This window comes from Sphaeramia orbicularis, chromosome 9, assembly GCF_902148855.1.
Source record: "Sphaeramia orbicularis chromosome 9, fSphaOr1.1, whole genome shotgun sequence".
Taxonomy (NCBI): Eukaryota; Metazoa; Chordata; class Actinopteri; order Kurtiformes; family Apogonidae; genus Sphaeramia; species Sphaeramia orbicularis.
The window spans coordinates 45357711-45372912 of record NC_043965.1 but is presented as its reverse complement, the minus strand read 5'-3'; the positions used below and the strand labels follow the sequence as shown (position 1 = coordinate 45372912).

General features: G+C 36.8%; 1 protein-coding gene and 1 long non-coding RNA gene across 5 annotated transcripts in view; both read left to right on the top strand.

Annotated features, from left to right (window-relative positions):
* The window catches only part of tncb (tenascin Cb), a 188957-nt gene that overhangs the window by 119946 nt on the left and 53809 nt on the right, over positions 1 to 15202 (top strand). For all 4 annotated transcript variants that reach the window (XM_030143575.1, XM_030143574.1, XM_030143576.1 and 1 more), the window contains 3 exons: positions 2009 to 2272; positions 2355 to 2470; positions 3017 to 3170. In XM_030143575.1, the coding sequence (XP_029999435.1) occupies positions 2009 to 2272; positions 2355 to 2470; positions 3017 to 3170 (534 nt within the window). The remainder of the gene's footprint in view (positions 1 to 2008; positions 2273 to 2354; positions 2471 to 3016; positions 3171 to 15202) is intronic.
* Positions 6279 to 11199, top strand: LOC115425814 (uncharacterized). Its single transcript, XR_003936277.1, has 3 exons — positions 6279 to 6288; positions 7951 to 7956; positions 11127 to 11199. It is a non-coding gene; the product is annotated as an uncharacterized LOC115425814 (long non-coding RNA).

Below are 15202 nucleotides of genomic sequence, written 5' to 3'. Positions count from 1 at the left end.
CACTAATCGCGCTAATGGGGTGAGACTGCTGGTGGATTTGTTTAATTTTTTAAAATTGATTTTGGGATATTTTAAATAGATTCTGAATCGTAGTAAATGAGAATCGCAATTTTTATATGAATCAAGTTTTTTGGCACACCCCTAGTATCTTGTAAAAATCATGTTAAAAAAGTCACCAATTGCTTTGGAGTCATTATCTATAAGTGCATCTAGAACTTCGTTTAGATTCATAATGAGACTAAACCATTGCAGAGGTGTGAACTGGTTTTTGTCAACTTGCCTCAGACTGGCTGATGATGTTGCTGCATCTCACCTCATCTGGTTTTAGAACACAGTGTTATATAGTGTACGATGTTTTTCCCTGTATTTATGGTAGTCTGGACCTCACCTGTCGCAGAGAAGAACATCAGTCTTCACAGCTTATCCCCCGGTGAAATCACACCTCACTAGTGTTTTCTCTGCTTATATGGTTGGAAATTCAAAACCGTCTATTTTTATTGTTTGTACTGTTTCCTCAGTACCACTAAACTGCTTGTTAAGCCGTATTTCCAGGTACAATCCCATCCATTCCTCTGTATTCAATCACTACTGTGTCCCTGAGTCCACAGAACACATTCATTTGTCATTCTACTACTTTACATGGGATGATAAAATTGAGTAAATTTACAATTGTTCAATGAATAAGAAAAAAATGTCGTGTGGTTCTAGCTAACATAAGTGCACTAGTGCGCTGACCCCTGGGGAACCATGGGCTCTAGATCCTGGACTTCATCTTTGTCAATACCGAGGGTGGAATGCGAGAAAGTGGGGTGTTTTTAAAATCCACATCCTGACCTTGACCCCAGCATGGATATTTTTTGTATTTTGCATTTTTTGTGTTTTTTGTATTAATGCATGCTGTACCACATTTGTCCATCAGTCACCACCAAAGCGTTCACATGATTCTGGGTATAGCAAGGTGATTGTAAAGCTATTGTATTCCAAATTACTAATATCTCCCAAAATATTGGTCCTATCAACTTGCTGTTTTCGCTAGTCTGTTCCTTGGCCAAAAATACATAAGTATGCCAAACTGCAGCAGACAGCTTTGTACGGATTTTTTGTGAATCCTGAGACACACACACAAACAGAGTCCACTTCCCTTTTATAATATAAGATTATCTGACGAGAGATTCTCCTATTTAGAATGTAGGTGTCATTGAGGTGTTTCACATCTTCACACTTGGTATTTTGTTTGTTTGTGTCTGTGTTGTGTTGTCCAGTTCAGGAGAAGGTAAATAGACTCAAATTGATCATCAGCATAAACACTTAAAATCACAATCTACAGCAGGTAGAACATTGACTACGGGAAAAAAAAATTGTTGTATTTGGGCAAAATAATTGAATTTAGACCCTTCTTAACCTTAAATGATACCACAATAATAAAAGCAGTTATGAAAAGGAGCACACAGGTACTGTTGTCGTTAACCGGTTGGACCCAGAAATGAGGTTTATGGTATCGTAACATCAGACTTAACAAGCGGATTGGGCCGATCAGTCTATATTAATCATTATCACCATACATGACAAGTCAGTTTTTCTTTAAAAATTCTCATTTCTTGAAACAGATGGTTATTTGTGATTATAAATTATTCTTTATTGGCAGAAGTCAAGCAGCAGATTTATAACACTGTAACAACAAATTTATTTTTCCACTATTGAAATTTGCATATGTAAGTTTCTGATCTGACATTGGATACGAAATAATGCAAAAGCAAAATGCACATCATAATATTTAAGGTGCCATAAAGTCTCGCTGTGACAAATGATCATTATTGTGTTGTCACTCTACACTGTAGTAAGTAACTCACTACCCACTGACTTAATTTGTATTTTCAGATGTTACACATTATAATCAACTTCAAAAAACCCTTCGATCCCTACAATTATCAGGCAGAATGGTCCACAGGAGGTAGTTCTAAGTATTCAGCTCACTGACTGACCACTGACCTCCAATGTCTCTCCACAGTGTCTCCACCAAAGGACCTGACGGTGGTGGTGGTCACTCCGGAAACTGTGGACCTGTCCTGGGAGAATGAGATGCGTGTGACCGAGTATTTGATTACATATATGCCCACGGCTGTCGGAGGTCTGGAACTGGACATGAGGGTGCCTGGGGATGTGAAGATGGCCACAATCCGGGAGCTTGAACCTGGTATTGAATACCTGATCAATGTTTATGCCATTCTCAACAACAAGAAGAGCATTCCTGTCAGCGCCAGGGTGGAAACACGTACGTACAGCTTAGTTTATGTTCTACAAAATGCAGTATGTCGTAGATTAAATGTAGTCAAAGTTCACTGTGTTCCTCTCAGACCTTCCCGAGCCTGAGGGACTCAAGTTCAAGTCAGTGCGAGAGACATCTGTGGAGGTGCAGTGGGACCCATTGAACATTCCCTTCGATGGCTGGAACCTCATCTTCAGAAACACTGTAAGTCCTGCAACCCAATATGTTAATGGACCTTCTGTTTTCCAGTAGGTGGTTCATGTCCAAAATCTACCCACAACCTCTTTGATTCCCCACTTTTTCCTCTGGTAGACCATATATGACCCACAGAACACCCCCACTTCATATTTAGTAATTGCCTAATGTGCATACATGAGGATCTGGCTGAGTATCCACTGGAAAATAGCCCGAGCCGAGCCAGAATATGAAAGTACAGCGGTCAAAACTGTTAGCAACTCTTGTTTTCCCATTCTTGAAAGCACCAAGGACCGTATAGACCAAGCGAATGTTATTTTGTTTAATGCTTTATTTTCCTTTATAAGTGCTTTAAGAAACTTTGACAAACAGCGCTACTGGGATCTACTCAAAGCCACAGTCTATTAACCTGAATCCCCTGTCAACTTTTAAGTCCAAACGCCACCCAGAGCGCCATTATGTATGATTTGGCTGTTTCCATCCCTTCTGCTCCGCATTTTATGCCAGGACTAGTCTTTGTAGTGGTTGATGACTGGTGTTTCTTGGTACTGGCAGAAAGAGGAGGATGGTGAGATTCTTAACTCCCTCGGCCGTCCAGAGACCACCTTTGAGCAGTCGGGCCTGGGCCCTGGCCAAGAGTACGAGGTCAAACTTGAGGTGGTGAAGAACAACAAGCGTGGACCGCCGGCCTCCAAGAACGTCTTCACGAGTGAGTGTTTAGATTCACGCCGCTAAATGGCTTAGAGTCTATTGAGGAGGTTTACATATGGTCTCCAAAGTCTCCCTGCTTTACATTCTGGTAACAGTTTGTATCTTAAGACCAGCCAAAAGAAACACGTGAAAGAAGATAATGGAGATAATCAACCTTAGCACATCGCTGTTCATGCAAGCTTTGCAGTTAATGGTCCACAATAATGAGATAATTTGTACTTAACTTAATTGAGAATGTAAAAAAAGACAATAATCTAATGGCTTAATAAATACTGAAATAAAACAACTGATATTATAATAACATTTTTACCAGAAATGCTCCTTATAGCTTTAGTTAGTATTTATCATATTTTGAGGTTGGTCTGTTTTTGTTGATTGGTTGTTTTTTTTTTGACTGATTTGATTATTGTGTCATAATATGACTAGCCCATAATAGTTTTAATCAATAAAATAAACCACAGTATGTTAATTTTCAGTTTACACAATTGGTGAAAACAATATTTTACAAGATTATTAGTCAGATTATTGGATTGTATTGCATTTTATCAGGAAAGTATTGGATGCTACAGGGCCTTACAATGATGGAATGGCTATTGCTATCTCTACTATTGTTTTTGAAGGTTTATGTTAGAAATATATCTCAATATTAGCTGCTGTATTGGAAGCAAATCTGCGTTAGAATGAGCTTAAACCTTTTTACTGCTCTGACCCAGTACTGCAGAAAACGAGGCTGAGATCTTCCACAAATAGAGGTTATTGTGAAATGAACTGTCACTTAGACCTGTCAAAGCTAATTTCAAAAACAGGTTGTCACCTTCACACCACATGCAGGTTCATCAGTTTCTATATCTGGGCAATCCATTCTGCAGCCCGCAGTAGAGTATCGAAAGACATCCTGACATGTCAGCCCTGACTGATTAGCTCATTAGATTTCATTGCATTGTTGTGATTTAGCGGGGGTAGTAAAAGCAGATATGGATTTCTAGCCCTGTTGGCAAGTTATTAGATATCTCCATAGCTCCAGCAGGCTGGAGCTATAAACTCAGTGGCTTGTAAAACTCAGAGGATCTCAGGAATGGGGATCAATATAAAGTGAGAAAAAGGTTTCAATTGGTGATTTTACCAATCTCACCGAATATCTGTTCAACTATTTTTAGGCCGATGGACCTGAGGGTGGGTCAGAACACTGCTCCAATTCTTCGTGAAGTTGTTAAATGTGTATTTTATTTAAAGAAAGGCTCTGTGGTTGGTTCGGAAAGCTGAAACTTAAACCTGTACTCAAAGTGTGCACACACTCACCCGTGGGAGGCTCCTCTTTCAGCAAAGTAGATTCAGTGTTTGTTATATTCACCACCAAGTGTAATAAATGACAGCTCGTTCCAGCAGTGGGTCAGGCCAGGCCTTGCTTATTTATGGTCTGAAAATGGTCTGCAGTTTCCAAAAGAAACATAGGACTGCATGGAAATGCCATTCAAAACCATCATTACTTTTTCTTATAGACCCGTAAGCCCTCTTAGCTGTTGAGTTACAGTGATGATTGACTGTAGAACATAGTGTTTTGTTACATATTTGCGCAGCACACATAGTAACTCTTAAAACTTCACTTACTACACTTAAAATAACACTTGGGAGATTTAGTCAGTCATTCATTTTCTAATAATCGTTTCATCCTATTACTACTAATAATAATATTTGATTTGTTGCAGTGTATTGTTGTGTTGTCAGTATGTCCAAACCAAGAAAAACTAACAAAATCCCTTTTTAAATTTAATTAGATGAATGTTATAATGCTCATTTTGTTATATACAGGGTGGGGAAGCAAAATTTACAATGAACATTTAGTGTTTTTTTTCTCAGCAGGTACTACGTCAATTGTTTTGAAACCAAACATATATTGATGTCATAATCATACCTAACACTATTATCCATACCTTTTCACAAACTTTTGCCCATATGAGTAATCAGGAAAGCAAACGTCAAAGAGTGTGTGATTTGCTGAATGCACTCGTCACACCAAAGGAGATTTCAAAAATAGTTGGAGTGTCCATAAAGACTGTTTATAATATAAAGAAGAGAATGACTATGAGCAAAACTATTACGAGAAAGTCTGGAAGATACTATTAAAGAAGAATGGGAGAAGTTGTCACCCGAATATTTGAGGAACACTTGCGCAAGTTTCAGGAAGCGTGTGAAGGCAGTTATTGAGAAAGAAGGAGGACACATAGAATAAAAACATTTTCTATTATGTCAATTTTCTTGTGGCAAATAAATTCTCGTGACTTTCAATAAACTAATTGGTCATACACTGTCTTTCAATCCCTGCCTCAAAATATTGTAAATTTTGCTTCCCCACCCTGCAGGCTGTAGACATTTTGCATTAATTGTACTGAAGTACATTTAATAGGGGATGCAAACCCTGGAAATTAAAAAAACAAACAAACACATCCATCTTTTATAATTGCAGAAGTGGTCTTTCTCACACAGTTCCATTTACTCTTTTTATATATATTCACCAAAGTGTTATCACCTCTTAATTAGGGATGGGAATCAATAAGAATTTAATGTACAGTGAAAGCGAAACTTAAGATGCTTTACTAATTCCTCTATGTCTCCTGTTGTTGTGCACCTCATTTCCTTTCCCCCACCTTTGGAAACTTTTATTTGAGGGACAGGACGTTTGTTGCCTGCACCAGAACCGGCCTGGCGTTCAACTCTGCTGCTAGATTCACAAGCATCGCTAAGTAGTATATCAAATACGTGGCATTTCTGTAAATGAATCACATGCTGTGTGGACAAATGTTTGAGCATATTAGAGGAATGTTCCCCTTTTGAAGAAATGGAAGCTTTGCAAGTGTTACAAATGTCCCTAGTGTCATCTTTTTGGACTGTTTTTGCCTCAACACCATGTTCGCTATGTTCTGACCTAAACAATGCAGTGTGCGTGTGGCGTCATCACACGTGCGCAATGAAGGCAGAATCGATAAGCAGAATCGTTAAGCAGGCAAGCAAACGATTCCAAGAAATCGAACTGCTGGGAACCGGTTCTCAAAAAGAACAGGTTCTCGATTCCCATCCCTACTCTTGATGTTCACAAAGTCCATATACAGTACACACAAGTCCCTGCCTACTTACACTTGTCACATACTTGCACACATTGATGTAAATCAGGGGTGTCAAACTCATTTTAGTTCAGGGGCCATATTCAGTAAATTTGATGTGAAATGGGCCAGACCAGTAAAATAATAACATAATAATATATAAATAATGTCAACTCCAAACTTTTCTCTATGTTTTAGAGCAAAAAAAGTAAATTTACATTATGAAAAGGTTTACATCTACAAACGATCCTTTTAAAACATGTGAATAACATGAACAAACTGAAAAAAATAAGTGTAATTTTAACAATATTCTTCCTCAGTTTATCATTTACACATGTACATTATAAAGTACAGATCACAGTGGATCTACAAATACACAAAACATTTAATAACAGGCAGAATCTTGTCTAAATTGTACTTACTTCTCTTAAGACATTTCAGATTGTTCATATTTGTTCAGATTATTCACATTTTTTTGCAAAATTATACTTTATTTTAGTGTAAATGCATGAAAATATTTACATTTACAAAGAGAAAAATTTGGAGTCGTTATATATGTTATTATGATAGTATTTTACTGAATCCTGCTCACTTCAGATTGAATTGTTTTGAATGTGGAACCTGACCTAAAAGGATTGTTCATATTTTAGTGTAATTTTTGCATTTCGCAAATTCATCCCAAGGGCCGGACTGGACCCTTTGGCGGGCCGCATTTGGCCCCTGGGCCACATGTTTGACACCTGTGATGTAAGTGATAGCTAAACTTTCCTTCTCTAGCATGAAGAGAAATAAAAGTAACTTGTAGCTTCAGAGAGTTTGAGTATACGACAGTTATAAAACCCTCTCTGCTGATAGATAGGATACTTGGTTTGGTTGCTAATAAAACAAAAAAAAGTTTGCTGCACTAAGTGTGAAGTTAAGAGAATAGTTCATTATTAATCACAAACAGTGAGATGAAAAGATGATGGTGTTTCTGCTAGAGGCATTGTAAGTAGGGATTTCTTGGATCTCTGCCGGATTAAATAAGAATATGAATAATGCATACTTATTACTGACACTCGGCTCTGACAGATTATTGAACTTGTAGATAGAAGCAGGATATCTGTTTACTCTAAGTCTAATGGACAGTGGTGAAGTCCTTTCCATTAAAGGAATTTTAACCCTTTATAGGGCACTCATAGAGATAGTCTGAAATGTGTGTTATTGGAGGATATAACAAGACTTTATTACTTTTTTATTGTTATGTAGAAAATCAAGGTCAGTGCAGTTACCATATTTGTTTCCTCACCCATTTGTGGCAAAAAAAAAAAAAAATTGAATCCAAGAAGTAAATATAAAAAAACACAAGAAAAACAAATGTAAATGGGAAAGGAACATGTATTTTAGAACATTAGAACATCACTTTTAGAATGTTAGACCAACATCAGTGCTGATCCAGACCCCTGTCCACATCCACATTCTCCCTTTGAACATCATTCCTTACATTAGTACCATTACTTCATGGTACCTAACAAAGCAGGTCCACTCACTGTTCATGCAGAGGTGGACCTTACAGACCCTGTAGACCACATTGGACCTGAGATTGTTGACTCACTGTCCTCACTGGAACTGTTGCCGTCACTGCCTTGTAATATGTGTGGAAATTACCAAAAATAGTCACTTCCCCGATAAAGGGTTAAGTAGAAAGTAGTTAAAGCCTGCTGGAAAAGTCACTATATTACATCACATACTAATATACATGCTTATGAAGTCATTGCACACAACATTAAATTGAGAATATATCCAGTGATAGAGATTTAAAAAAAAAAAAAAAATATATATATATATATATATATATATATATATATATATATATATATGTATATATATATATGTATATATATATATATAACTCCCATAACAGGGGACTTGGCAGAGTTACAGTAGTGTAGGGATATTCAGAAATATTAAAAGTTTGAAAATGACATGCAAAATGTAAAAATATATACAAAGTAGTGCTCAGTAGAAACAGTAATAACAAATAAGGACAAGAAATATATATATATATATATATATATATATATATATATATATATATATATATATATATATGTGTGTGTGTGTGTGTGTGTGTGTGTGTGTGTATATATATATGTATGTATATATGTATATATGTATGTATATGAAAAGCAAAGTAGGAAGAATAACAATTGCTCATTGGAGAGAAGATTGCACTGTCATAATGAAAAAGACTGTTTTGTTGTGTGTAGATGTGTGTGTGTGAGGTCTAATGGATGCAGAGCTGACTGGAGAGTCTGACCGCAGCAAGAAGGAAGGACCAGGTTGTTAGATACACACATACATTCACAGGTTGTTATCTGGCTGCTGATTGGTCTGCTGACCTCCACTAATTGGAGACAGTCAGTGCAGAACGCTGGAACACAATCACTGAGAAATATATTACTCTATTTAAGGGAGAGGTGGTGAAATATGCATAAAAAGTCACCATATTTCTTGCTAAAATGTCTTAAAAAATGCTAAATCTAAGTTGTGCTGCATTTCCACTACATGGAACTAGCTCGACTCGGCTCGGCTCGGCTCAACTCGGTATTCCTGGAGACTGTTTCCATTACAGGATACTACTGACTTTACAGTACCTGGATGTCATAGCGATGTGGTGCGTTATTTCCGTGTCGTCTGTTCAGAGAGTTGCTGATAAACTCGCTCGTTGCGTGTTGTCTCGTCTGAATTTTTACCTCGGCCACCAAAGACTGAATCTCCTCGACCGACCATGGTGTAGTTTTGGGCTGTTATCATGTGGATTAATGTACCGCTATATTTACTGTCCACTTCCGCATCTGTTTTTTGTAAAACGGTGGGTCACAGAGAAAACTGTCTGACCAATCAGTGGTCTGCAGTGTTATACGTCACGATCTAGTATCACTTGGAACCTTGGTGGAGGTGATACCAAAAAAACTAGTACTGGGAACCAGATTCCAGGTCCTTTTTTGTAATGGAAACGCAAAAAGGTCAAGTCGAGTCGAGTCGAGTCAGTACCACGCAGTGGAAACGCGGCATTAGTAACACAGTGTATTTTAACTCTAGCCACAAAGTGATCAAGCATTTTTCTGAGATGCCAAATTATTCCGTTAGGTGCTTCTATACTACGAATAAAAAGTATTAAGATCGATGTTTTCATAATGAAAGCCACTCGTTGTTAGAAGTTTTTCATGTAAGCTCTTACGTATCTGGAAGTAACTGCGTAGTCACTAGATATTTGGGTACATGCATGCGCTCGTGCACACGCCTGTACAGCCACGCGTCAGCAGTGGTTCAGATTATGAGGTTCACCGTTCTCTGTGTCACTCAGGCTCTCTTAATGTCTCCTATTACACCGGCTTGTGGTGCATACCGTGGGATTTGCATGCTGAGGGGCTAATTGTGTGGAGAGAGTCTCTCCTTTCTTCACCCCTTCCAACTGAAACCCACCATGTGTGGGAGGCACCAGTCAGTCAGGCAGTCAGGCTCAGAGGGACGCCGGCCTCCCAGGAGAATGGTATCGAGACACCCAACGACACACTAGCAGCCTGCCTAGAAGACAAATCTGTGTTAAGCTCAAATGCAGATTCTTCATTTTATCAGCCCGGCACAGAGGGTTGACTTTCCTAAAGTTGCTTGCGTGTGACAAATCAATTTCATTGCAGTTGAAAAGGCGCCCTTCATGGCATAAGGATTTGATCTGTAAATAGTCTGAATACCCTCGTAAATGCAGGAGGGCTGTCAGCACCTGTGTTGCTGAAATGACTGGATTCATCCATATTACACTGGATTCATCGTCTTTTATGCCGACGCCACCCGATGCTAACCCTCCCTTCCTCAGTCATGTTAAGGGTCAGGGTTCAGTTCACTCACAGGTTCACAGCAAGACACCAGCCAACCTTGTCCTAGGCAGTGTTCTTCAACCTTGAGGTCTTGGACCCCATGTGGGGTTGCCTTGAATTCAAATGGGGTCGCCTGAAATTTCTAGCAATTGATAGAAAAACAAAAAAAACACAAACAAACTTACCAATAAAAATATATGGTGAGTTCACAGAGACAATCACTATACGTAAAAGACATGACAAACTGTGAGTCTGAAACTAAAGCACTGTGGTTCTGTTTATCTGTCAAAAGTTCATTGTGGTCGGTTTCAGATGCTGCAGCTCTTTCATAATTCATAGTTTGAGTTCTTGTTTGTTCAGTATTAATTGTCAGCCTTGTAAATCCAAGCTGGACTGACTGTACATATCCTGACCAAGGAAAATCAAATTCTCACTTTGTGCAGTAATCTACACCTGGCTTTTCTGCCTCCGTCCATAATAATATACATTATATAGACTAAATGTGTCTAAAATTCATGTTTATTTACAAGATAGTATAACACACTATTACATGATCAAAAACAAATTAATTTTAGCAAAAAAAAAAGTCTCTGTTTTGAATGTCTGGGGTCACCAGAAATTTGTGATGCTAAAATGGGGTCCTGAGCCAAAAAAGGTTGGGAACCACTGTCCTAAGGTGACACTGAGCCTGTTTACATGCACACCAATACTCCGATCATTATCCGACTTCAGGAGTTATCAAATTATTCAAGTATCATGTCAACAGTATAATCTGATCTGTTTTATCAGATAACAGCAGTAATCTGATCATGACAAATCAGTTTAACACACCTGGATTTGTCCCCAATACTCTGATGTCTACAGGTTAATCTGATTTATTTTGTTCTTTTATGTCTGTGCATGTGTAAACACAAAGTCATACAGAATGGAAGTGGCATAGTCAATCATAAGCAGAAGACAGTAACAGGAACTTTATGTATGTACACACTCTGATAGTCCAATAATGGACTGGAGCGTCCAAACCAGGGTTTACTGATTACAGCATTTCTTAAGTATGTGTAAATGCGTTGATCTGATTGTTACATTTATCCGATTACTCCCAGGTATCGGACTTTTATGGTCATGTAAACAGGCTCAGTGTGTCCAGCTGCTCAAACACAGATCTGAGTGAAAAAATCAGCACAATGAACAATAAGTGATGTTGATGCATTCCGTACAATCACATACAATCAGTGTTCATTGCTGGGTGAAATATTGCTGCAGTATTCACAGGTATTTATCAACTCCAGCTACAATCAGAAGTAATGGAAACACAAGTACTCAACCAGGGCAGTGTTATAATGCACACCATCAGCCACTAATTCCATCCTGTTTAACCAGCACTTGAAAAATCATTTAGTTACTTAAAAAAACACACTGAAGTAAAAGACAACATTTATGGTGCAAAAATAATATGACAGACCTATAACACAGCATACTGTGCACTTTTAATCCCCCTCAGCCAAATATAGTGTAACATTCTGTTGAAAGTTACTGCCCTATAACTTAGATTAGATTGTCTTTGTGTAAAACTTCTTACATACATATTTATATTTGAAAGTATTCAGATATTATAACTGCACAAGGCCATTTGACCTTGAAAAAGTAGGTCAAGGTCACATATTTTCAATAGGCTTCTGCTCCATGTCAAGATGCATCCACAGTATAAATATGGTGCAGATATGTCAATGCATTCTTCAAATAATGTGATTATATCATTGAATGGACAGACAGACAGACAGCAAAACAATTACAATACCCCTTTGGCCAGAAGTTGGCCAAGGGGTTAAAACCAGTCCAGCTACTGTAATCAAGTTTTGTTTCAGATAAAAATATGTAATAATCTATGGTGGCATAGGGGTTAGCACATCCCCTGTAGAACTGCAAGGTTGTGGGTTGAACTCTCAGCTGGGCCAGAGCTTTTCTGTTTTTTGTTTTTTTTTTACATTTGTTTATTTCGAGCATTTACAGAATACATGCAAATTCAAAATTCAAAAGAAATAATTCATCTATACTCGAAAAGGACTGGGAAGAAGAAAAACTTATTTAATCCCACCCCCATTCTCATCATCAAATAATTTAACATAGTAACGTTTTAAATACTCACTCCTGTCCTTTGACTTCAAGCCAGAACAATGAACAAAACAGGCCTATACCAAATTAGAATGAACTCATTTGATAGTATTTATATTATAGAACCAAAATGTGTGTAAAAAATAGAAATGAAGTACATTCCTGGTGTTGTTACCACAGGTAACAGTTAACAGTCAATTTACATGATAATAATTACATACCAACAATGGTAAAAACAAAAAACTACAATAGTGTTCTGTTTTCATGTTCTCTCCACATGATTCAGAACAGGTACATATACAGGAGGTTAATTCTCCTGTCTGTGCCTTTGACCAGGTATTGATGAAGATCTGGACTTGGTTCATCAGTGCCTTCAGTGGCAGCTCACTGCTGCTACTGCGCTAAAGCTAATTGCAAATGTTTATGCTAGATACTGTATTTGTGTTAGGATGGGTAAAATGTGGAATGAATTTCCGTGCAAGTATAATAAAGTTAGTTAACCTTTAATTTTTTTGTACACAGACAGCCTCGTGCCCATTTGTAGGTTTTAGGCCTTTTTTTTCACCAAAAAAACTAAATCTAACAATATAAAATTCAATACAAGTGGTGTCATGCAAAACAAACCCCGCCCCTCACATGTATTATAGTTTATTTTTGCATCGATCCAACTGATGTCATCATTTCTATGCGTATGCTGATGTCAGCATATCAATTGCCTCTGTCTATATCTGTGCCAAGTCTGAAGTAAATTGGAACAAAATTGCTGTTTTTATAGACATTTGAAATTTTGCTGATTATAAGTAAATGGGAGAAGAAAAAACATTTTTAAAAAAATTCATAAAAAATTGAACGTTGACCTACTTTTCCTAAAATGTAACCACATGTATTCTGGGTCACTGGCAATCTATAAACCAAATTTGATATGAACTGAACCAAGAGTTTTGCTGCTACAGATGTTTGAAATTTTGCCCATCATAAGTAAATGGGAGAAAAAAAAAGGTTTAAATAAAATTCATAAAAAATTTTACTTTGACCTACTTTTCCCAAAATGTGACCATGTCTATTCTGGGTCACTGGCAATATATAAACTCAATTTGGTAGGAATTCAACCAATAGTTTAGCTGCTACAGACATGTGAAATTTCGCCCATTATAAGTAAATGGGGAAAAAAAAGTTTTAAAATAATTCATAAAAAAATTTTAACTTTGACCTACTTTTCCCAAAATTTTATCAGATCTATTCTGGGTCACTGGCAATCTATAAACCAAATTTGGTATGAATTGAACCAATAGTTTTGCTGCTACAGATGTTTGAAATTTCACCCGTTATAAGTAAATGGGGGAAAAAAAAAAAAAAAAAAATTCATAAAAAATTTGAACTTTGACCTACTTTTCTCAAAATTTAAGCAGATCTATTCTGGGTCACTGGCAATCTGTAAAACCAAATTTGGTATGAATTCAACTAATAGTTTTGCTGTTAAAGTGTTAACAAACAAACAAACAAGCAAACAAAACTTTTAAAACTCTACTCCTTGCCCTCCCTTCGGGGGTCGGGGTAATGAAATGGATCATAACTACTCAATGCGTTGATAGTTACTTCTCAGATGAGTTTTAAGTTACAGCTCTTACCATGTCGGTCTCTTCAAAAACAGTGTAAAGCTTCACTTAGTGCTACAGGGGTTTTGGAAGGAGCCAACACACATACTTGTGATACTTGCCAACATCCATCCAAGTTCATACCACCAGTAGCAATGTTCAAAGTACAGGCAGTCTGCAGTGGTTTTCTTCTTCCAAATTTAATCATCTTAACTCAAGGTCTAAGTACTAGTTTCTCAAGAGAGTTCTAGCACATTCTAAGGTGTTGGTTTTAAGTTTGTTCAGTTGGCAGTGAGTATCTGCAGACAGAAACACAGGATGTGTATCATGTGTCAGCCTTTAGAGGAATACTTAGTGAGGTCAGATCCAGAGCAGGAACATGGGTTTATTAGTGAAGAATACACACAGACATCCAAACTGTTCTATGGAAATGTACAAAACAGGCAACAGTAATCACACTGGATTGGCTACACTTCTGTCGAGGCAGATCATCAGAATATATTTTTTTATATTTCTTAGGTAGAGAAATGTTTGGAAAAATGATGTGAGGAAATCAACCCAAAGCTTTAACCCTTTAAGGCAGGGGCGTCAAACTCATTTTCCTTCAAAGGCCACATTCAGTCGATTTGATCTCCAGTGGGCCGGACCAGTAAAATAATAACAGACTAACATATAAATAGTGACAACTTCAAATTTTTGTCTTTGTTTTAGTGTAAAGAAAAAAAACAACATTAAATTATGAAAATACTTACTTTTCTAAACTATCCAAACAAAAAAGATGTGAATAACCTGAAAAAACTTATTATTAAAAAACTGAAATTTCTCAAGAAAAATCAGTGCAATTTTAACAATATTCTGCCTCAACTTATCATTTGTCCATGTGCATTATGGATCAGATCTACAAAGACACTAAACACGTAGTAACAGGCAGAAAATAGTTCAAATTGTGCTTAATTTTCTTCAGACATTTCAGGTTGTTCATATTTGTTCAGGTTATTCACATTTTATTGTTACAGGATAGTTTGTAAATGTAAATATTTTCATAATTTAAGGTTATTTTTTGCACTAAAACAAAGACAAACATTTGAAGTTGTTAATTCAAGATTTTTTGCTTAATTCAAGATTTTTTGGTAAATTTAAGATTTTTTTTGGCTTAATTCAAGATATTTTTTACTTAATTGAAGATTTTTTTTTTTTTTTTTGCTTAATTCAAGATTTTTTCCTTAATTCAAGATTTTTTTTTTTTTTTGCTTAATTCAAGATTTTTTGCTGAATTTAAGAATTTTTTTTTGCTTAATTCAACATTTTATTTTTTTTTTTTTTGCTTAATTCAAGATTTTTTGCTGAATTTAAGAATTTTTTTTT